At 42.9% G+C, this 25,565-nt stretch overlaps 1 protein-coding gene across 8 annotated transcripts in view; it reads right to left on the bottom strand.

The window, feature by feature from the left end:
- The window catches only part of LOC106600604 (zinc finger E-box-binding homeobox 1), a 95,568-nt gene extending 70,457 nt beyond the window's left edge, over positions 1-25,111 (bottom strand). For 2 of the 8 annotated variants that reach the window (XM_045714866.1, XM_045714869.1), the window contains exon 1: positions 24,610-25,109. In XM_045714866.1, coding sequence (XP_045570822.1) covers positions 24,610-24,667 — 58 coding nt within the window. In that variant the 5' untranslated portion in view covers positions 24,668-25,109. Of the gene's footprint in view, positions 1-22,832; positions 23,391-23,475; positions 23,573-24,609 lie in introns of those variants that run through there. The other 6 variants (XM_045714868.1, XM_045714871.1, XM_014192096.2 and 3 more) reach the window with 5 other exon arrangements.
- Between the last annotated feature and the right edge of the window lie 454 nt (positions 25,112-25,565).

The following is a 25,565-nucleotide window of genomic DNA, read 5'->3' as shown; positions in this document are numbered from 1 at the left end:
CTATAGGGGAGGGTCCGGGTGGGCATCTACCCATGGTGGCGGCTCCGGTTCGGGGTGTAGCCCCCGCTCCGCCCACTGATCCCTCCGCTTTTGTATCACCGGACCGTGGATCGTCGGAGGAGGAATCGGACCGTGGATCCTCGCCGGAGGCTCTGGACTGCAGACCGCCACCGGAGACTCCGGACTGCAGACCGCCACCAGAGACTCCGGACTGCAGACCGCCGCCGGAGACTCCGGACTGCACACCGCCGCCGGAGACTCCGGACTGCACACCGCCGCCGGAGACTCCGGAATGCAGACCGCCGCCGAAGACTCCAGACTGCAAACTGCCGCTGGAGACTCTGGACTGCAGACCGCCGCCGGAGGCTCCGGACTGGGGGAAGTCGCCGGAGGCTCTGGACTGCAGACCGCCGCCGAAGGCTCCAGACTGGGGGACGTCGCCGGAGGCTCCGGACTGGGGACCGTCTTTTTGTGGTGGGTAATTCTGTCACATTCTCTATCTTCGAACTCCCTGTCGTAGATCAACCAAGGCGCAGCGTGCTTGTAATTCCACATACTTTATTAGAATAAACCAAACAAAACAATAAACAGGGAAACAGAAAACAACGTGACGCAACTGAGGCGCACACAAAACACTCACAGAAATAATAATTACCCACAAACACAGGTGGGGAAAAGGCTGCCTAAGTATGATTCCCAATCAGAGACAACGATAGACAGCTGCCTCTGATTAGGAACCATACTCGGCCAAACAAAGAAATACACAACATAGAATGCCCACCCCACATCACACCCTGACCTAACCAAAATAGAGGAAATAAAACGTCTCTCTAAGGTCAGGGCGTGACACAGGCAGAATCGACGCGCTGTCAGACGTAAGACAATGACTATGAGGTTATTGGTGCAACTTGTTAAGTGCACATGCCACACTGACCCCGTTTTAGTGCATCAGTCAACCAATCACAGTGTCAGACTGATGCAGCTCATTATTGGTCATTGTCTAAAAACAATGGGAATTCACCAAAACAGATTGTGAAGTAAAATAAATGTGTTAAAATCCTACCTTGATTCAAAATGACATACTTGAATGACACTCAAGAGATACGCTCATCAAAAGCCATCAACTAAACCTTGAGGATGGAAATTATGCTGCGCAGCAACACTACCATAAACACCTGACGTGAGAATTGAGAATAGTGCTACGATAGCAACAAAAACAGCCTGGAAGCTCCCCTAGAATTTGCCATCAGCAGCCATGTGACTCTCCCTGTCCTCCCCTGCTGTGTGTGTCAGCTTTGGGCACATCTGGAGAACACAGCCCAACCCCCGAACCAGCTTGTTAGAGTGAAGCAACATCCCACCCCAGACTCCCCCAGAAAGAGCCTACGCTTCTCTTTCCACATCCCACACATACAGTACTGTACAGTACGCTTGTGCATGAAGTACAATCAAACAAACAGACAAACATGCAGGGCTGACACTTTTATAAAACAGCTGAGGTACTGGGGGTTTTGTGCCTCGTATTTCGCCCTCCCAAAAGGATCCTTGATTGCTCCAACAAAGTGACAGAAGAGGAGGTGAACTGGCCAATAATATTGTGATAACTTGAGCGATATCGCCACACTACATGACCAATAGTATGTGGACACCTGCTTGTTGAACATCTCTAACCAAAAATCATGGGCATAAATATGGAGTTGGTCCCCTTTTTGCTGCTTTAACTAACAGCCTCCACTCTTCTGGAAAGGCTTTCCACTAGATGTTGGAAATTCTTCTGTTGATATTGTTGGAAGACAAGTCGACAATGGTAGTTTTACTGTGTAATCTTGTTATTTCTCTTAATGAGCCTATTCACTGTAAAGAGGTGTATATTGCTGTATATTGCTGAGGGGACTTGCTTCCATTCAGCCACAAGAGCATAAGTGAGGTCGGACATTGATGTTGGGCGATTAGGCATGGCTCGCAGTCTGCATTCCAATTCATCCCAAAGGTGTTTGATGGGGTTGAGGTCAAGGCTCTGTGCGGCCAGACAAGTTCTTCCACACCAATCTCGACAAACCATTTCTGTATGGACCTTGATTTGTGCACGGGAGAATTATCATGCTGAAACAGGAAAGGGCCTTCCCCAAACTGATGCCACAAAGTTGGAAGGACACAATCCTCATGTCATTGTATGCCGTAGCGTTAAGATTTCCCTTCACTGGAACTAAGGGGCCTAGCCCGAACCATGAAAAAAACATTATTTCTCCTCCACCAAACGTTACAGTTGGCACTATGCATTTGGGCAGGTAGCGTTCTCCTGGCATCCGCCAAACCCAGATTCGTCCGTCGGACTGCCAGATAGTGAAGCGTAATTCATCATTCCATAGAACGCATTTCAACTGCTCCAGAGTCCAATGGCGGCGACCTTTACACCACTCCAGCTGACGATTGGCATTGTGCATGGTAATCTTAGGATTGTTTGCGGCTGCTGGGCCATGGTACCCATTTCATGAAGTTCCCAACGAACAGTTATTGTGCTGACATTGCTTCCAGAGGCAATTGGGAACTCGGTAGTGAGTGTTGCAACCAAGGACAGACGATTTTCAGCACTCAGCAGTCCCATTCTGTAAGCTTGTATAACTTACTACTTTGCGGCTGAGCCATCGTTGCTCCTAGAGGTTTCCAGTTCACAATAACAGCACTTACAGTTGACCGGGGCCGCTCTAGCAGGGCAGAAATGTGACAAACTGACTTGTTGGAAAGGTGGCATCCTATGATGGTGCCACTTTGAAAGTCACTGAGCTCTTTAGTAAGGCCATTCTCCTGCCAATGTTTGTCTAAGGAGATTGCATTGCCGTGTTCTCGATTTTATACACCTGTCAGCAACGGGTGTGGCTGAAATAGACAAATCCAATAATTTGAAGGGGTGTCCACAGACGTTTGGATATATAGTGTATCTTACAGGAAAAGCTGTGACATTATTGTATAGAATACCCTTAAGATAAGGCATATTAGCAATATGAATAATATCAATATGAATAATAAATCTATGTGCATTAAACAAAAATAGATAAACAAAAGCATGTATTTCAGAAGCAATGCTGAAGAACAGGTTTCAAGTGAGATACAAGTACTGCTTAGAATTTCCAATGTAGTTAACAGTGCAAAAGATGACTGCATATCCTACAATATCCTTACCAATAAATCCACACTAGGTTGCATCCCAAAAGGCACCCTAATCACATTGTAGTGCGCTACACTTGACCAGGGCACATAAGGCTCTGGTAAAAGTAGGACACTATATAGGGAATAGGGTGCCATTTGGGACACATACGAAATGTGCTTTTGCAGAGGCTCTGGGTCTCTAACATGGACTTTCCGTTTGCAGTACCAACACATTATATTATTTCCATTTAGCTCAATCCAATCTTTTTCATCCACCTCAGTCTGCCGAACGGAATACTAGCACGTAGCCTAATCCACGCAATCCAGCAAAACATCTATAGCAACAACCATGTAATAATATAGAAAGCCCCTATATGATATAAAGCATATTCTCTCTGTTGGTGTGTGTGTGTGTGTGTGCCGATGCACTGTTTGTAGGCGTAGGCCTATATCAATGAAGATAACTGTTAAAAAGTCTCTAATACGGAAATTCATTGCCGAAGACGTAATATCTATTATCTAGCAACTCAATCCTACCCTGTATGACAGGAAACCACTCCACTAGCTTCTATGTGTCTGATAGTACAGTACATCATACAGGCACGCAGCAGGTAGGCCTAAGCACGGTACGCTGATGTTGATTTGATAATAATGTACTGCTGCTTAGCTCTGAACTCTTAATTTTCTCTACTGACTCTCAACATCCACTTCACACACACACACACACAGACACACACACTTTGCATGAGAAGAGCTTTCCATTGTGTGATGGAGAAGAGCAACCACATCATGACAAATCTGCCAGGGGTGGGATGTGGTGATGGTGGAACAGTCATATAAACAAGCCTGTAGGCGCAAGGTGGATAGTCCATTCCATGACTCTTTCTGTGTAGTGTGTGTGTGATTTGATTTTTCTATCCTTGTGGGGACCAGAAGTCCTCACAGAATCAAATCAAATTTTATTGATCACATACACATGGTTAGCAGATGTTAATGCGAGTGTAGCGAAATGCTTGTGCTTCTAGTTCCGACCGTGCAGTAATATCTAACAAGTAATCTAACAATTTCACAACAACTACCTTATACACACAAGTGTAAAGAAATGAATAAGAAAATGTACATGTAAATATATGGATGAGCGATGGCCGAACGGCATAGGCAAGATGCAGTAGATGGCATAGAGTACAGTATATACATATGAGATGAGTAATGTAGGGTATGTAAACATTAGGATAGTAAAACAAGTGTAGTAAAACAAGTGGCCGGTCCTCACAAGGAAAAAGGCTATTTTAGGCTTAGGGGGTTAGGTTTAGGGTAACAATTAGGGTAGGGGTTCAAATCAAAGTTAGATGTTAGGTTTAGCGTTAGGAATTAGGGTTAGGTTTAGGGTTGTGTTCGAGACCACCTAAAGCGAGACCGATTCAAGACCAAGACAGGCCAAAATCAAGTCAGAGTCAAGACTAATTGTCACGATCGTGAGGAAAGACGGACCAAGGCGCAGCGTCAGTTGAGTTCCACATATTTATTTAACGTGACACAAACAAAACAAATAAACAACGAAATGTGAAGTAGTGAAGCGCACACAGGCAACTAAACAAAAACAATAACCCACAAAACACAGGTGGGAAAAAGGCTACCTAAATATGATCCCCAATCAGAGGCAACGATAAACAGCTGCCTCTAATTGGGAACCATATTAGCACCAACATAGAAATAGAACAGCTAGATAACCCCCCAGTCACACCCTGACCTGAAACACCATAGAGAATTCACATGGCTCTCTATGGTCAGGGCGTGACACTGATACCGGAAGGGGGATGAGGGGTCCAAGACAGAGACCAATAAAATGTGAGTCCAATTCAAGAATATAATTGTAATTGTGTCAAATAAGAATTCAAAATGTCCAGTATTTCCGTGTTCATATTTCAGAAGAACATATGGATTCTTTAGACCAGGGATGGGCAACTAGGAAATCAGCCGGGGTCTCAATTTACTGTTGAGAGTTAGAATAGTAGAATACACAAAGTGCAATTTCAAAATGTTGGTTGTGCATCAGCAGTTTTTCTCTTGTTACAGTATGCCAGTCACTCAATTAGCCTATGTCAGCTAAAATGTTTTAGTTAGTCCACCGGCCAGCTAATAAAACCTGCAAACATTTGTCTCCACCCTATGGCCAAATCTCAAGTTCAACTGTCAGAGTCAGTTGGCGCGCCGGTGCGCAATGCCTTCATATCAAAGGCCTGCAGTATAATAGGCTAATAGCCACACCACACTAAACCTTCACAAAAGTTTTAAAACTTTATTAGGATAATATCAAAAGTAGGCCTAAGTCAAATCATTATTTATAGGAAAAATACGAGCAAGATACTGTATTATACTGCGGCAAACACAGCATTACATTTAGAACTTAATTTGGCTAAAGAAAATGGCTCAACAGAATAAAAAAAAACACTTATGAACACAAAAGTTTTTTACAGGCTATATTGCAGCAATTACCAAGTAAGGCCAGTGCCTACCGTATCCAACAAATGACAGCAATAAGCTAATGATATTTATTTTACAACAGGCCTACTTATATCTTACACTAAATACTGTCCAGAGCACACAATTAAAAATATTTTTGGTTTCTACTCGTCAGTAATACTTACTAAAACTGTTGTTACACTAAGGTTTTTATTCTAAGAGAAACAAAAATGTTCTATTATATTCCATGATATTCTTAAGATATACCCTACAGTTCAAAAGTTTGGCGTCACTTAGAAATGTCCTTGTTTAGGAAAGAAAAGCACATTTTTTGTCCATTAAAAATAACATCAAATTGATCAGAAATACAGTGTAGACAGTGCAATGTTGTAAATGGCTATTGTAGCTGTAAACGGAAGATTTTTTATGGAATATCTACGTAGACGTACAGAGGCCCATTATCAGCAACCATCACTCCTGTTTTCCAATGGCACGTTGTGTTAGATATTCCACGTTTATCATTTTAAAAGGCTAATTGATCATTAGAAAACCCTTTTGCAATTATGTTGGCACAGCTGAAAACTGTTGTTGAGACTAGTTGAGTATCTGGAGCATCAGCATTTGTGGGTTTGATTACAGGCTCAAAATGGCCAGAAACAAATTACTTTCTACTGAAACGCATCAGTCTATTCTTGTTCTGAGAAATGACGGCTATTCCATGCGAGAAATTGCCAAGAAACTGAAGATCTCGTATAGCACTGTGCACTACTCCCTTCATGGAACAGCGCAAACTGGCTCTAACCAGAATAGAAAGAGGAGTGGGAGGCCTCGGTGCACAACTGAGCAAGAGGACAAGTACATTACAGTGTCTAGTTTGAGAAACAGACGCCTCACAAGTCCTCAACTGGCAGTTTCATTAAATTGTACCCGCAAAACACCAGTCTCAACGTCAACAGTGAAGAGGCGACTCCGGGATGCTGGCCTTCTAGGCATATTCTTCAGGCAATGGGCACAGCCATCTTTGACTTCCTTTATTTGCATTATATAGTGAATGGCATTCTGGAATTAGGGAGTTTTCGCTTGTCGAACATAAACAAACATGGCTGCCATCATAAAGAATTTAGCTGCGGTTAGTTTAGCTGATACACATCTCTTTTCTAAACAATATTACATTTCTCCCTTGTTCAAGTCTAGCTGTTAGGTCGCTAACTTTTGTTTTACTTTTTTTTTTATGGAATGAGTTTGTCTTTGGATGTATTCCGTGTGATGTTCGCATTTATCTTTTACAATAAAAGGTGAAATTGAGAAATAAAGTTGTGAAGACCTTTATTTCCCATCAGTACAAAACATTGTTTAGATGCTTCTTAGACACGTTTGTGTTGCATCATACGTTCTGTTGCTACTATTCCAATCACATATTTGCGATGATACGCTGCAGGGACCACTCAACAATGATCACAAGTATGTGATGGTACGCGTCAAAGGGTTAAGCCGATTTAAGCCAATGCCTATGCGCCAGAAGTTTCTCCAAGTCTTTCTCTTTTGGCTAATGAAGGCCAAGTTTGACACATTGGTCCACCAGACTCTTCGCGTACTTGGGCGGAACTGTCTGGGAACGAGATTAGGTCTAGGTTAGCGTGGGCAAGGCTAGCTACAGTTTGAATGGCTGTAAATGAGCCCAGCATCAAGCTGTGGGATGGGACCGCTAGGACACTAGAAGCTGGCAGCTAGTCAGTTGAGTTGATATGAGTGGCACAGACCCCAAATGACACCCTATTCCCTATATAGCGCACTACTTTTGACCAGAGACCTATGGGCCTTGGTCAAAAGTAATACACTATAAAGTAGTGCTTAATAAAGGGAATAGGGTGCCATTTGGCACAGACCAAGAGTGGAAAAAGCTTTGCTAGTGCCGTTATATTAGAAGCTTGACTGAACCACTGGGGTGGGGACTGGGCTGGGAAGGAGTTGTGTCCAGGATAGCCTAGGCACGATGGAGAGGTGATCTGTAACGTCTGCTTCCAACTCACACTCTCAAAACACGTTGATCCCCTGAACGCAGCTCACTCTCCAGATCCCAATCACCTGAATTCTAATCACCTGTTCACACACCTGATAGGTCATTTACACACACTATTTAGTTTAGTTCTTTGTACCGCATCATTGTGAGGTATTGTTTGTTTTGTGACACGTTCTATTCGGAGCTCTGTTTATTTCCGTATTAGTCTTCCTGTTTATCGTAGTTTTTGGCCATCCTCATTAACGACACCTTTTTGCCTATTCCCTGCCTGTACTTTTGCCTATCAGATTTCCTGTCATCAACCTCTTGCCTGATCTCCCGGACTACATTATTAGCCTGTTCCCTGCCTGTACTGTTACCTTTCTGGAGTCCCTGTGTATTACCTTCTGCCTGCCCCTGGACCCAGCTACCTGCCCCTTCCTGTGGTCCTTTACTAACAAACACCTGCTGCGCCCTTCGCTTGAAACCAGCACTCTGTCTCCCATCGTATTCATTACATGATCACAATCATTCTTCAGTCAGTTTGACCTCACTGGGCACTGCACGCGGTGCAGGTTAAAAATGATTCCCCTTACAACATAATTAAATGATTGTGAATTTGGTAATTAAATTGACTAGAGTACCTAAATATAATGTTCATTTGGTGGGAGGATGAAATGTAAATGTGTTTGAAGCCTTTGTATTGTACTACATAGGAGAAAAATAAAAAGAGGGATTACTGTATGTATGTATACAGGAACAATAATCCTCAGCCTAGCTGTACAAGTACTGCTGCACTGTTATCCCCAAGGGGCATGCAGTCTGTCACAGTGTTTTCACTGCACGTTTAACCTGACTACATCCCAAATGGCACCCTATTCCCTACATAGTGCACTACTTTTGACCTGAGCCCAGGTTACTATATAGGGAATAGGGTACCATTTTGGATTCACCCCCTAGTTACACAATGCAGTGCAGAGTGGGGGAGAAGCAAGGAAACGCAAGGACAGGCAGGACCCTCCGAACGCAGTTTAGCAAATGTCAGACGCATTCAGAGAGCCGTCTTCTAAAATGTCACCCAGATGAGGAGGCAGGAGAGAGGTGAAGCTGAGGGGGGAGATACGGAGGTGCGTGCATGCAGCGAAGAATGCCACACACATACATAAATAAAATTAAATGACAAAAACCATGCAGATAGCTGCATTGAAAGTATGAGAACCAGTCTTACAGTTACAGTACACACACACTGTGAACTAACATTCACAAAGGCAAACTGACTCACAATGACAAACAAACTAAACGAAACACAACACAAACAATGTGGTAACCAATTTGAGACAGAAATAAGATACGTGACTGTTTTTGTTTCTTTCTGAGAAGCATGTTAACCAGATATTTCAGGTACCTTTGAAAACTTCTGAGGGTCATTGCACACGCACATGAAACTGAAGTGTTATGTCTTCAGAAGAGAATGTCAGTGTCTTTCAGCCTATTAGCAAATTCTAAACATTGTCTGTGACCCTACGGGCCATGGTCAAGTAGTGCACTACATGGGGAATAGGGTGCCATTTGGAAAACAGACATTACAGTTAAGGCATTACATGTAGACTATACCAGGACTTCCTGCTAATACTAGCAGCCACACTAGTAGCAAGTACCCTTGCTTCACAGAGCCTGATAGCTCTATCCATCTGTCTGTTGCTTTGACAGCAGAGAGTAAAGCTGACAGTTTACCTAACCATGTAAAAAGTTAAGAGAAACCCAGGGAAACCAACCAGCCATTCACATCCTGCCATGACAGACCCACCTCCTCTCTCCCTGACAGCACACACACACGCATACACGTGTGCAGACACACGCTCACACAGGCACAAACTGCCAGGTGTATAGTTAGGCCTAGGTAGGGAGGTGTGGAGGAGGACCGGGCTCTCACTAGTGATAGGGGAGCTGTGCTGTAGTGGAGCAGGTTGAGAGCTTCAAGTTCCTCGGTGTCCACATCACTAAGGATCTATCGTGGTCCAAACACACCTACACAGTCGTGAAGAGGGCACGACAACGCTTCTTCCCAAAAGGAGGCTGAAAAAATTTGTCATGGGCCCTCAGCTCCTCAAAAAGTTATACAGCTGCACCATTGAGAGCATCTTGACTGGCTGCATTACTGCTTGGTATGGCAACTTCTTGGGATCCAACTGCAAGGCGCTACAGAGGGTAGTTTGTACGGCCCAGTACATCACTGGGGCCGAGCTCCCTGCCATCCAGGACCTCTATACCAGGCGGTGTCAGAGGAAGGCCCTGAAACTTGTCAAAGACTCCAGCCACCCAAGTCATAGACTGTTCTCTCTGCTACCACACGGCAAGTGGTACCGATGAACAATTCTGGAACCAACACGAGTCTGAACAGATTATACCCCCAAGCCCTAAGACTACTAGAAAGTTTGTTAACTAGTTAACCAAATAGCTAGCCGGACTATCTGCATTGACCCTTTTGGTACTAACTTTTCTTTGTCATCACATACGCTGCTGCTACTGTTTACTATCTGTTACTTTATTCCTAGTTATATGTACATATCTACCTCAACCAACTCGTCCCCCTGCACATGGACTCAGTACTGTTACCCCTTGTATAGCCACGTTATCGTTACTCATTGTGTATTTATTATTACATGTTTTAATTTTCTATTATTTCTCTATTTTCTTTCTCTCTGTATTGTTGGGAAGGGCTCGTAAGTAAACATTTCACCTTTAGTCCACACCTGTTGTTTACCACGCAGGTCATCCCTGTGGCTCAGTTGGTAGAGCATGGTGTTTGCAACGCCAGCATGGTGTGTGCAACGCCAGGGTTGTGGGTTCGATTCCCATGGGGGGCCAGTACAAAAAAAAAAGTAAAAAATGCATGAAATCAAATGTATGAAATGTATGTATTCACTACTGTAAGTCGCTCTGGATAAGAGTGTCTGCTAAATTACTAAAATGTAAATGCATGTGACAAATACAATTGTATTTGATCTGACTACAAGGAAATAAAATACAATTGTATTTGCCAAATTCAACAGGTGTAGACTTTACAGTGAAATGCTTGCTTACGAGCCCTTCCCAACAATGCAGAGTTTAGAAATAGTAACATGAGAGGAATAACAAAACATGGAGCTATATTCAGGGAGAACTGATACCAGATCAATGTGCAGAGGTATGAGGTACAGTTTGTGAGATAGACATGTACAAGAAGGCAGGGTAAAGTGACTAGTCATCAGGATAGATAATAATAAGGTATTTGAGGTAGATATGTACATGAAGGCAGGGTAAAGTGACTAGGCATCAGGATAGATAATAATAAGGTATTTGAGGTAGATATGTACATGAAGGCAGGGTAAAGTGACTAGACATCAGGATAGATAATAATAAGGTATTTGAGGTAGATATGTACATGAAGGCAGGGTGAAGTGACTAGGCATCAGGATAGATAATAATAAGAGTAAAATAAAGAACAGAGCAGCAGCAGCAAATTATCAGTGTAAAAGTGTTTGTGCGTGTAATGTGTATGTATGTGTGTTTATGTTGTGTCGGTCTGCGTGTGTGTTATGTATGTGTGAATGTTTGGTGGTTTTGTGAGGGAGTGTCAATGTAGTGTGTGTGTGTGTGAGTGAGTGTGTCTATGGTTTGTATGTATAGTCTAGCAAGTGTGTGTAGGGTCAGTGCAAGATAGAATCAGTGCAGATAGTTTGGGTTACTGACTATTTAGCAGTCTGGCTATTTAGCAGTCTTATGACTTGAGGGTAGAAGCTGTCTCGGAGCCTTGTTGGTCCAAGAGCCGATGCTCTGGAACCGTTTGCGGGACGGTAGCAGAGTGAACATTCTATGGCTTTGGTGGCTGGAGTCTTTGGCAATTTTTCGGCCCTTGACTGTGAAATTATACTGTGAGTGAGCTCAGGGCAAACTGGAAAACATTGGATACATCGCAAATGGCGCCCTGGTAAAAAATAGTACACTACATGGGAAATAGGTTGGCTTTTGGTGTGCACATACACTTCAGGAACTAGGGAGGGCTGCTGGCACGGAGCGTATGGTATTCTCCAGGATACAGGAAAGAGAGCAAGTGTTCCAGATCTTATCCACTCAGCAGGAAGGTAAACCAAAACAACAACAAAAACAACAACCACAATGACAGAGGACAACTCTGAGGGGAGGTAAATATTGTGTGGAGACAGAGAGACAGATATATAGGGGGAAACTCTGTACCCAGACCCAATCACCTAAGTGAGTCAAGATGTTTTATGCAACCGGGCCCAGGGCCCCTTATTCATTAGCCCACTGTTAACCCATAGTGGGTTTCTTTCAGACAAAGACGACACACACAGTAGGCATACAGCTTTCTCCTAACAGCCTCATCAACATAGCCTCCGCTGACACACCCTCTGCTCACATCACCTCTGAAGAGGACATTTAGCTGACATAACCTCCAATTCAATACCACACATGTACACACACACACACAAGCGCACACACTGCACCGAGCAGACACAATCACGATTGCACGTGCACACACACATATAATATACACTGCACACACACCCTGCAACATAAACCCATATTAGGCCACGTCTTTCGATCATCAATCTGCTCCAAAACAACAAACCTTTCCAGTGTTCTTTATACTGACGTACCCCCCACACACACACACACACTCCCAGGGGCCTCTTTGTAGAGTACAGTACCCCTCACCCACCTGTCTGGCCCTGATTAATGTCCTCAAAGACAAGATCTTCGTCCCAAATGGCACCCTATTCCCTATGTAGTGCACTACTTTTGGCCAGAGCCCATGCAAAAGCAGGCACTATATACAGTGGCAAGAAAAAGTATGTGAACCCTTTGGAAATACCTGGATTTCTGCATAAATTGGTCATAAAATTTGATCGGATCTTCATCTAGGTCACAACAATAGACAAACACAGTATGCTTAAACTAATAACACACAAACAATTATACGTTTTCATGTCTTTATTGAACACACTGTGTAAACATTCACAGTGCAGGGTGGAAAAAGAATGTGAAGCCTTGGATTTAATAACTGGGTGACCCTACTTTGGCAGCAATAACCTCAACCAAATGTTTTCTGTATTTGTGGATCAGACCTGCACAATGGTCAGGAGGAATATTGGACCATTCCTCTTTACAAAACTGTTTCAGTTCAGCAATATTCTTGGGATGTCTGGTGTGAACTGCTCTCTTGAGGTCATGCCACAGCATCTCAATCGGGTTGAGGTCAGGACTCTGACTGGGCCACTCCAGAAGGTGTATTTTCTTCTGTTGAAGCCATTCTGTTATTTTGCCGGTAGCACTGTGGAACATCCAGGTGCACTTTTGCAAACTTCAGATGTGCAGCAATGTTTTTTTTGGACAGCAGTGCCTTCTCCATTCTTGTGTAGTGTTTTACGTATCGTAGACTCGTCAACAGAGATGTTAGCATGTTCCAGAGATTTCTGTAAGTCTTTAGCTGACACACTAAGATTCTTCTTAACCTCTTTGAGCATTCTGCACTGTGCTCTTGCAGTCATCTTTGCAGGATGGCCACTCCTAGGGAGAGTAGCAACAGTGCTGAACTTTCTCCATTTATAGACAATTTGTCTTACCATGGACTGATGAACATCAAGGCTTTTAGAGATACCTTTGTAACCCTTTTCAGCTTCATGCAAGTCAACAATTCTTGATCTTAGGTCTTCTGAGATCTCTTTTGTTTGAGGCATGGTTCTTGTGAATAGCAAACTCAAATTTTGTGAGTGTTTTTTATAGGGCAAGGCAGCTCTAACCAACATCTCCAATCTCGTCTCATTGATTGGACTCCAGGTTTGCTGACTCCTGACTCCAATTAGCTTTTGGAGAAGTCATTAGCCTAGGGGTTCACATTCATTTTCCAACCTACACTGTGAATGTTTAAATGATGTATTCAATATAGACAAGAAAAATACAATCATTTGTGTGTTATTAGTTTAAGCACACTATGTTTGTCTATTGTTGTGACAGATGAAGATCAGATCAAATTTGATGACCAATTTATGCAGAAATCCAGGTAATTTCAAAGGGTTTACATACTTTTTCCTGCCACTGTAGGGAATTGGGTGCCATTTCGGACACAACAGAAAGCGGCTGGGCTGAGGCAAAGGTGCCTGCTGCTGGGAGGTCTCTCTCTCTCCCTCCACCCACCCACCCACCTCTCTCTCTCTCTCTCTCCTTCTATCTCTCTCTCCCCCTCTCTCTCTGGCTCTCTCTCCCTCTTCAGTTTCCCTCCCTCCGCTCATAACTCAGCAGATAGCAGCACCAAAACCACCATAGCTGCTGTTAGCACTAGCTAATGATCCCTCATTACGCTACATCACAGCTCCTCTGTACTGTCAACTCCCCAGCCATCCCACTCTAACACTGAATCCTTGCCTCTCCTTATTACTGTACTGTATTATGGTTTGGGATAATGTTAGTGAACCCTGTTAATGAAGACTGTCTGTTTTTAACAGATATCACAATAGAAACTACTGTATTTCAATGACCACCACCAGGACGACATAATGCCTAGAGGGGCTAAGAGCCTAGGCATAGCTAGTGAGATTTCAAATGATTTCATAACTTCCTACAGTGGAGTGCCTCTCTAACTCTGTATTCTTTGCTGAGGCTTCCATAATAAAGAGCATGGGAGGATTTGCAAATGAGCTGGTGAAAACAAGGAGGGCTTCCCACCAGCCGAGTGTGAAAGAAAGAGAGTTCCCCCCTTCTCAGTATTGCCTGTGAATGGACTCTTTCTTCTGCCTCACACTTTAAAGGTAGGAGGGAGGCCAGTCAATGGCAAAGGTAACTAGGGATGCGTCCAAAATGGCACCCTATTCCCTATATTGTGCACTACTTTTGACCAGGGACCAATATATTCCCACTATAAAGGGAATAAAGTGCCATTTGGGACATAAGGGCCTTCTTGGGCCTTCTTTCACTCTAAAGCCAGCACACAATAGCTTAGCCTAAGCCATCACAAGACCCAATAATGCACCTATAGGCTATTGCTGGTATTCAGGTGACTGAATGAAGCTAATTTTTTTAATCCTTTATTTAAAACTAGGCAAGTCAGTGTAGAACAAATTCTTATTTACAATGACAGCCTAGGAACACTGGGTTAACTGCCTTGTTCGGGGGCAGATCGACAGATTTTTACCTTGTCAGCTCAGGGATTTGATCTAGCAACCTTTCAGTTACCAGCCCAATACTGTAACCACTAGGCTACCTGCAGCCCCAGGTAGTGTGTGAGAGAGAGAAGAAAAACATGTTATTTCTGGAATGAAGTTTCTCAAACAATAACGTGGTGGCCTCTGGAAGAAAGCCTGTAAGAAATCAGTCCAACCCACTCTCAAATCATTCCAACTGTACTAACTCAGAGTTAAGATAAGCCTATAGTTTGACATTATAAAAAGCCTACCTAAGCCTAGAATTTCTGGTAACAGCGTAAAACATTGATCACAGCCTAGCTGACGGGACATTAGAACTAGGCCTACAACTGGATGAGATCTCTTTCAGAGGGTTGAGAATTAGCCTATGTTTATAATCATAGCCCCCGTCCCCACAGGAGACCTTTTGCGTTCTGGTAGGCTGTCATTGTAAATAGGAATTTGTTCTTAACTGACTTGCCTAGTTCAATAAAGGTTAATTAAAAATATAATAATAAAAATTCACTAGGAACTAAATGGAAACTGAAACAGGGAAGGACTACTATCTGAACATGTCCAATAAGGAACCATTGTTTTAGTTTTTCTGTTGCAAAACATATTGTTACAGTGTGCACTGATGAATATGACACTGCAGTTCCGTATTTTGTATCACTTGAGTATTTAGGATTGTTAACATGGATATAAATGTTCCTGTAAATCTAAAACACAATAATTGCCTATATTAGCCTAATTCATCTGAATAATTAAGCCATCTCTCACAAACAATCTGGACAGTAATAACCTAAGAGTTATCTGGCTAGTGGCTACATCATTTCATTACAACACCAAATACTCACAATTGGGAACAAGTGCCTAAAGGAAAACTGCACCCAAAAACTATCTTTTGGTATATGTTTCATTAGTCCATTGTTGATATAGTCCCAAAATGTTTTGCATGTCAGCAATCAAGTTTTCATGATATATAACTTTCAAAATACCACATATGATGCAAAATGCATAATTCCGGCAGTATTTCTGTATTTTGAAAGGTACCTATCTTGAAAACTTGATTGCTGACATGCAAAACATTTCGGGACTGTATCAATAATGGGCTAATGAAACAAATACCAAAATATAGTTTTTTGGCGTGGAGTTTCCCTTTAAGCCTTGCCACACATTAATTCATGTAAATTCACCGACCATTTTGAATCCCACCGTACCTTCGCCGCTATGCAATCTGGTTTCCGAGCTGGTCACGGGTGTACCTCAGCCACACTCAAGGTCCTAAACGATATCATAACCGCCATCAATAAAAGACAGTACTGTGCAGCCGTCTTCTTCAACCTGGCCAAGGCTTTCGACTCTGTCAATCACCTCATTCTGATTGGCGGACTCAGTAGCCTTGGTTTCTCAAATGACTGCCTCGCCTGGTTCACCAACTACTTCTCAGATAGAGTTCAGTGTGTCAAATTCGAGGGCCTGTTGTCCGGACCTCTTGCAGTCTCTATGAGGGTGCCAACAGGGTTCAATTCTCGGGCCGACTCTTTTCTCTGTATATATCAATGATGTCACTCTTGCTGCTGGTGATTCTCTGAACCACCACTAGACAGACGACACCATTCTGTATACATCTGGCCCTTCTTTGGACAATGTGTTAACCTCTTTGGGCTGGGGGGCAGTATTTTCACATTCGGATGAAAAGCGTGCCCAGAGTAAACTGCCTTCTACTCAGGCTCAGAAGCTAACATATGCATATTATTAGTAGATTTGGATAGAGAACACTCTGAAGTTTCTAAAACTGTTTGAATGATGTCTGTGAGTATAACAGAACTCATATGGCAGATCCAACCAGGAAGTGGGAAATCTGAGGTTTGTAGTTTTTCAAGTGATTGCCTATCCAATATACAGTGTAAATTTGGTCAGATTGCACTTCCTAAGGCTTCCACTAGATGTCAACAGTCTTTAGAAGTTGTTTCAGGCTTCTATTGTGAAAGGGGACCAAATAAGAGCACTCTAAGCAGATGGCCCAGGTGAAAGCCTTTAGTTTAGTCACGCACACGGCCGTGGGCACGAGCTCCATTCCCTTTCATTTCTAAAGACAAAGGAATTGTCCGGTTGGAATATTATTGAAGATTTATGATAAAAACATCCTAAAGATTGATTATATACATCGTTTGACATGTTTCTACAAACTGTAATGGAACTTTTTTGACTTTTCGTCTGGACTTAGTGTCCGCGTCTTGTGCATTTGGAATAGTGAACTAAACGCGCAAACAAAAAGGAGGTATTTGGACATAAAGATTAACTTTATCGAACAAAATGAACATTTATTGTGGAACTGGGATTGAGTGTATTCCGATGAAGATCATCAAAGGTAAGTGAATATTTATAACACTATTTCTGACTTTTGTTGACTCCACAAAATGGCGGGTATCTGTATGGCTTGTTTTGGTGGCTGAGCGCTGTACTCAGATTATCGCATGGTGTGCTTTCACCGTAAAGCTTTTTTGAAATCTGACACAGCGGTTGCATTAAGGAGAAGGTAATCTATAATCCTATGCATAACACTTGTATCTTTCATCAAAGTTTATGATGAGTATTTCTGTAAATTGATGTGGCTCTCTGCAAAATCACCGGATGTTTTGTAGGCAAAACATTACTGAACATAACGCGCCAATGTAAACTGAGATTTTTGGATATAAAAATGAACTTTATTGAACAAAACATACATGTATTGTGAAACATGAAATCCTATGAGTGCTATCTGATGAAGATCATCAAAGGTTAGTGATTAATTTTATCTCTATTTCTGCTTTTTGTGACTCCTCTCTTTGGCTGGAAAATGGCTGTATGTTTTTTTGTGACTAGGCGCTGACCTAACATAATCGTATGGTATGCTTTCGCTGTAAAGCCTTTTTGAAATCAGACAATGTGGCTGGATTAACAAGAAGTTTATCTTTAAAATGGTGTATAATACTTGTATGTTTGAGGAATTTGAATTATGAGATTTCTGTTGTTTTGAATTTGGCGCCCTGCAATTTCACTGGCTGTTGTCGAGGTGGGATGCTAGTGTCCCACATATCCCAGAGAGGTTTTAACAAACCTCCAAATGAGTTTCAATGCCATACAACTTCTTCCGTGGCCTCCAACTGCTCTTAAACGCTAGTAAAACTAAATGCATGCTCTTCAACCGATCGCTGCCCGCACCCGCCCGCCCATCTAGCATCACTACTCTGGACGGTTCTGACCTAGAATATGTGGACAACTCCAAATACCTAGGTGTCTGGTTAGACTGTAAACTCTCCTTCCAGACTCACATTAAGCATCTCCAATCCAAAATTAAATTTAGAATCGGCTTCCTATTTCGCAACAAAGCCTCCTTCACTCATGCTGCCAAACATACCCTTGTAAAACTGACTATCATGCCGTTCCTTGACTTCGGCGAAGTCATTTACAAAATAGCTTCCAACACTACAGTACTCAGCAAATTGGATGTAGTCTATCACAGTCCCATCCGTTTTGTCACTAAAGCCCCATATACTACCCACCACTGCGACCTGTATGCTGTTGTTGGCTGGCCCTCGCTACATATTCGTCGCCAAACCCACTGGCTCCAGATCATCTATAAGTCTTTGCTAGGTAAATCCCCTCCTTATCTCAGCTCACTGGTCACCATAGCAACACCCACCCGTAGCACGCGCTCCAGCAGGTATATTTCACTGGTCATCCCCAAAGCCAACACCCCCTTTGGCCGCCTTTCCTTCCAGTTCTCTGCTGCCAATGACTGGAACTAAGTGCAAAAATCACTGAAGCTGGAGACTCATATATCCCTCACTAACTTTAAGCATCAGCTGTCAGAGCAGCTTACCGATCGCTGCACATGTACACAGCCCATCTGTAAATAACCCACCCAACTACCTCATCCCCATGTTGTTATTTTTTTTTTTTATCATTTTCACCCCAGTATCTCTACTTGCACATTATCATCTGCACATCTATCACTCCAGTGTTAATGCTAAAATGTAATCCGCCCTGCAATCTGCCCTGGCATGCTGTCAATTAACTTCTGGGCTACATCCTGACTGATGGCAGCCCATTCTTGCATAATCAATGCTTGGAGTTTGTCAGAATCTGTGGGGTTTTGTTTTTCCACCCGCCTCTTGAGGATTGACCACAAGTTCTCAACGGGATTAAGGTCTGGGGAGTTTCCTGGCCATGGACCCAAAATATCGATGTTTTGTTCCCCAAGCCATTTAGTTATCACTTTTGCATTATGGCAAGATGCTCCATCATGCTGGAAAAGGCATTGTTCGTCACCAAACTGTTTCTGGATGGTTGGGAGAAGTTGCTCTTGGAGGATGTGTTGGTACCATTCTTTATTCATGGCTGTGTTCTTAGGCAAAATTGTGAGTGAGCCCACTCCCTTGGCTGAGAAGCAACCCCACACATGAATGGTCTCAGGATGCTTTACTGTTGACACAGGACTGATGGTAGCGCTCACCTCGTCTTCTCCGGACAAATCGGAAAGGGGATTCATCAGAGAAAATGACTTTACCCCAGTTCTCAGCAGTCCAATCCCTGTACCTTTTGCAGAATATCAGTCTGTCCCTGATGTTTTTCCTGGAGAGAAGTGGCTTCTTTGCTGCCCTTCTTGACACCAGGCCATCCTCCAAAAGTCTTTGCCTCACTGTGCGTGCAGATGCACTCACACCTGCCTGCTGCCATTCCTGAGCAAGCTCTGTACTGGTGGTGCCCTGATCCCGCAGCTGAATCAACTTTAGGAGACGGTCCTGGCGCTTGCTGGACTTTCTTGGGTGCCCTGAAGCCTTCTTCACAACAATTGAACCACTCTCCTTGAAGTTCTTGATGATCCGATAAATGGTTGATTTAGGTGCAATCTTACTGGCAGCAATATCCTTGCCTGTGAAGCACTTTTTGTGCAAAGCAATGATGACGGCACGTGTTTCCTTGCAGGTAACCATGGATGACAGAGGAAGAACAATGATTCCAAGCACCACCCTCCTTTTGAAGCTTTCAGTCTGTTATTCGAACTCAATCAGCATGACAGAGTGATCCCCAGCCTTGTCCTAGTCAACACTCACACCTGTGTTAACGAGAGAATCACTGACATGATGTCAGCTGGTCCTTTTGTGGCAGGGCTGAAATGCAGTGGAAATGTTTTGGGGGGATTCAGTTGATTTGCATGGCAAAGAGGGACTTTGCAATTAATCTGATCACTCCTCATAACATTCTGGAGTAAATGCAATTTGCCATCATACAAACTGAGGCAGCAGACTTTGTAAAAATTAATATTTGTGTCATTCTCAAAACTTTTGGCCAAGACTGTACATAGATTTTTCTATTGTGTTATTGACTGTACATTTGTTTATCCCATGTGTAACTCTGTGTTGTTGTTTTTGTCACACTGGTTTGCTTTATCTTGGCCAGGTCGCAGTTGTAAATGAGAACTTGTTCTCAACTGGCCTACCTGGTTAAATAAAGGTGAAATAAAAAAAAATAAAATGTAAATCAAATCCAAGTTTATTTGTCACGTGCGCCGAATACAAGCATTTCACCTTACAGTGAAATGCTTACTTACAGGCTACTAACCAATAGTGCAAAAAAAAGGCATTAGGTGAACAATAGATAAGTAAAGAAATAAAACAACAGTAAAAAGACAGTGAAAAATAACAGTAGTGAGGCTATATACAGTAGCGAGGCTACAACAAGAGGAGGCCACGCAAAGCCCAGGGGAAAGGAGCCATTTCCCACCTTCCTAAACACACACACACACACACACACACACACACTAGCCACAGCAGCCCCTCCCCCAGTCTAGATTCACCTCCCCTTTACCATAAAAGTAGAGAGGTGGGGTTTAGGCCTAGGACATCCTCTAGTGCGTTGTTATTCCTCAGCACCATTTCATTAAAGGGACACATAGGCACACACACACACATACATACATACACACATACTGTATATACACACACACCCTCAGGGTCTAGGATAAGGGGAAAGTGAAATTTGATGTCTCCGGTCACAGGTCAATCAACACTGTTAGGGCTACTGTGGCAAATCACTGCCATTGAAAGTGTGAATGAGCCCCTTTTATAATCAACTAGGCGCCTTTTAGCCAGGTGCCAATTGCAGCTACATCAAAGTCAAAGCAGAATGGCTTTAATTTAAATACTCTAAACACACTGTTAAATAATTAATATCTAGACACCACTATCAGAAACGGTTTGTAACATCTAGGCAGTCATTGAGGGTGTGACTTTACACACGGATTTGGCTCGTCTTTAATCAGGTCCAATAGTCCCAAATGGCACCTTTATTCCCTATTCAATAAAGTACTTTTCACCAGAACCCTATTGGCCCTGGTCAAAAGCAGTGCACTACATAGGGAATACAATGGTGCCATTTGGGACGTAGACAGTGAGTCTAAGTGAAATCCTAAGCAGCTACAGGGCCAGTGCTGAGAAGGCTGTGTTTATACTGTGAAGTATGTTAACACGAGCCCACATTCCTCTATTCCCAAATTGTAGTGTTAAAATTACAGCCTCGGCAGAGAGGCGTGACAAAAGCAGCGCGATTAGGGATGGCCAGCACCTGTTTAACCCAGCCAGGACACACACACACACCGTCCTCCTTGCTGCCATTTGCTGAACCTGACGCCCTGATTTTTACAGCTGCATGGGGAATAATATCAGGAATCAAGAGTCTCAAATGGCACCATATCCCTACATAGTGCACTATATATGGAATAAGGTGTCATTTTGGACACCGTTTGGGATGCAACCCATACCTTCATCTGTCAGTCAAGGCAGGGCACTGAGCAGCCTTGGTTCCTTAGCAGGAGGTCTTGCTCACACACCACACACCACAAGATCAATGTGCTTGCATACTAGTCTCTCCAACAGCTGGTAGAATAAGTCCCAAAATCTGAAGTAGGCTATGATACCATAATTGGCTACAAGATGGAAATAGCAGCTTAACTACAAGATTCAAGTACCCGAGAAGAAACAGCATCAAGATAATGAAAACATCCCCCCATGTACGGAGGAGAGACACCACGTGACACCCTTCCTGCTCTAACATCTTTTGATTTGCTACTTGTAGGGAAAGCTTCATTAAATAACACTGTTATTGTCCATTATTACGCATCAATAACGTAAACATATCACATCAGTCCAATATGTAATGAATTATTTCAAATGTAGGCCTAACGCAAATTATTAATAAGAAGCGGGACAATGTTTATTTTTCAAACAATAAAAAATGTCAGAATGACAAAAATAACACTGAAGGGTTTAAAACATAAGGTGTAGGCTAAAATAAAACAGCATGAAGACTTGCACCTCAACCCTATGCCCCGCGGTCAACCGTCAAATGATCGTTGCCCGTTATGGAATAACACTAAACATGCCTTGCTATCATAAATGATACGTGATCGAATAGACTGGATATATATTAAAACAATAAAATGGCCCAGTAATATAAAAACGATATAGTTCGAGGCACCTTTATAGGTGTTGCATCACCTTGCATACCTGGCCGTCTCACAACATAAAAAGCAGCAGCCCCGCCTTCACTGCAGTAACGGTACACACCGCCATTCCATTCCATCGACCCACTCGGAAATTGCATAACGATATAATTGAAAACAATAGATGGAAAACATTTAGGGGTGTGCTGTCTGTTTCACAATATTGCTATCTATTACAGGAAATAACGGAGTCCTTCGTATTCGCAACCACCTTATGTACTGCTTTCCTTTTCCGTCACAACCTATTCTTCCCTTGCCTGCACCGTGACACACACAGGGCGGTAGGCTACACTAGAGTAGATTATACATCACTTGTTTCGACAAAAGAAAAAGAACGGAACAAAAACCATCATAATCAAACATCAACAAATTGGACATCATCATGCATGTTTATGAGCGAAAATCCCGCGAGAACAAAACCAACAGTGAGAAACCAAGAATCTACTGACGCTGATATACACGGATAAACTAAACAACCATAATGTTTTTCTACCTGCACAAGTTGCCATTTGCTGCAGCGTATATTGGAGTCTTTTCCCCCGTCTGCTCTAGAATGAAGATAGGTTTAAAATAAACAAATACTTTCCCGCAATCTGTGCCAATAATACTGTAAAGATAAATGCCGCAGGTAGGGTTTTATAGGAGGACATTTGCGAGCCCCGTTTTCACTGTTCAGGTGAACATGTTGATGGCTCCTGCCTGCGCACGGACGCTGCCTGGGCGGCACGGCGCTCAGCTCTGTGTCACATCTTGTGTCGTCAGCGGCCACAGGAAAAGGTGCTTTCCTGTTTCCAGCCCTCATCTCACTACTCGAATAACGGTACTACCTATAATATGTTATTGGCCGGTAGGTAGAGTGAAAGTGAGGAGGATAGGTAGAACACAGGTAAGAGAGGGAGCTACTCTTTTCTGATCAAATCTAAAGTGGAATCCAAGCTACAATCATTTGCTGACAAACTTCATAAAATCAAGTGAACGACTAGGCTACATCGAAAAACTAAATTGCCGTTCTATGCTATTGTAGGTATAATGTTGTTAATTTAGCAAACTGAGGATCATTAGCCTGTTTATGCTCATGTAGAAATTGAACTATTGAATAAAAAAAATATTTCGTGCAGTGTATTATGTTCTGTTACCTTTCATTCACGTGAAGTTTGGATCGTTAGACAGAATGTCCAGGCTGCGCTGTTGCTGCTGCATAACTAGATTCCTTATATAGACTGCAGCAGTTGCTCACACACATAGGAAGGCTATGGGCTGTGTGACGCCCATTTCTTTCATGCCTTGCTTGCACCACCCAGCATAACAGGTAAGTACTAGCCTAGGCAATATATCAGCTTCTCTTCCACAAATTAAAATCATCACAAGCTATTCAACAAGCTAAATTTGAGGACTATAATGTAAAGTAAAATGGAACGGTTATGACCAAAACAATGTTATGCTACCTAAAAAGGAGACCACGAGAAGCCTGAGTGTGATGTATTCAAATCTAAATGAACAAAAGTGGAATAATAAAACAATACTTTGTACAACACAGATCTCCTACCTTAGCAAACCCCTCGACAACAATGCATCAAACAGTGTTGCGTGCGGATAATAGAAGGGGTTGCTGCCCAAGTCACAACACAAGCCCGATTAAATGTATTTTATTTATCTAATAATATAGGCCTAATGCAAGTCCAGATTGACATGCAACTAGTGAGTCTACAAAGTCAAATGGCAGAATATACTATGCATCAAATAACTCTGCTACCTGGAGCAAAACACGACAGACTAGCTATTACCATTATCTCGTAATTCTTCAGTAAAATTTCAGGTGGCTGAGTTTAACTGAATGCCTGGGACTGCAAGTTAGCAAGCTGCTAGCCTGTTAGCTTAGAAGTTTTTTGTTGAGCAAAAGCGTAGCAAACGACAGGATTTCTGTTTACAAATGTAACACGTTGCATCTTGTCTTTTGTAAAAACAAGGTGACAAGTGAACGTAAAAGAAAATTGGATCGAGGAACAAAATCAGGCTCTCACTCAAATCCACGGGATGATAGGTGCGTATAACGGTACGCTCGAGCAGTGCTGCTGCGCTAGGCGGAGAGAAGCGAGCCAGGTATAACGGTACACACCACATTTGAATATACGTACTACTTTCCAGCACTTCAACTCCCTAAAACGTGGGTCAGAAAAGTCCCAAAGTCGGCGAACACAGTTGAATGAACCCAAAAGTACGTAGTCCATCTCACTTAATCGTTTCCCGTCGGTTTACGGAGTTTGGCTTACCGTTATTCCTCTTCGGGTTCGCCTGTTTTCTGCGCTTACACCTGGGGCCATCCGCCATGATCCTTTCGCTCTGTCTGAATAATGCCTGCCGGGGCGAGTCACCTCCTCTCTCGCCACCTCCCCCCGTACCCCACTCCTCTCTCCACTCCACCTCCCTCCCTCCTCTGCACCTGGTTTACGACACTTTCTGCTTTACGACATCACCTTCTCCAGTCTCCTAACCTGCTAAATTCTTTCTTCTAACCTGCAACGTAAATTCTAACCTGCTACGAAGAACTCACTTCGGTATCGAAGTGGCGTGAAAAGAGTGTTTCCCCCACTGCTAACACCCCAGCACATGGCCCATCTCCCGACTGGCAGCACACAGAGTCCACCCCGAGCTTTTGCTTTCGCCGGACTCTTGATGTTTGCTCCTGTTGCCGAAAGTATAAGATGCATAGTCAAAATAAGAACATGGCAATGTGTTTTGATAACAGGTAACATTTTGACAGGTAACAGACAGTCCATCATTAGGCTGCTACAATTATAAACTCTTCTTTTGGAAAGGAAAATACTTCAAGCGACAGGGAACAGTTCACGTGACAGAGCATTAACCCCTTAAATGCCAGACTGTTGCTGGCGCACGACTACGTTTCAAGTAAGGTATTCTATAACAGTTTTTAACACACACACACACAGTTTAGCAACACGTTTGATGGCAACAAATGCACTATTTATACATTATTGTGATCATGATGAAATTGATAACAACAATTATGAAAAGTATGATATCCTGATTATAATAATGATAATAGCACAATGATTATTATGAATATAAAATAATATTCTCATATTTTTTTTAACACAGACAGCACTTTTGGGACCTATGTCTTTGGCTTGTGTCTTTACTTCCAGTGAAAGTGAGAAACCAGGATGTTATGTTATACGTGGACAGTCATGGGTTGAGTCTCTGGAGG

The sequence above is a fragment of the Salmo salar genome, chromosome ssa03 (genome assembly GCF_905237065.1).
Source record: "Salmo salar chromosome ssa03, Ssal_v3.1, whole genome shotgun sequence".
Taxonomy (NCBI): Eukaryota; Metazoa; Chordata; class Actinopteri; order Salmoniformes; family Salmonidae; genus Salmo; species Salmo salar.
This window is presented reverse-complemented; position numbering and strand designations above follow the sequence as displayed.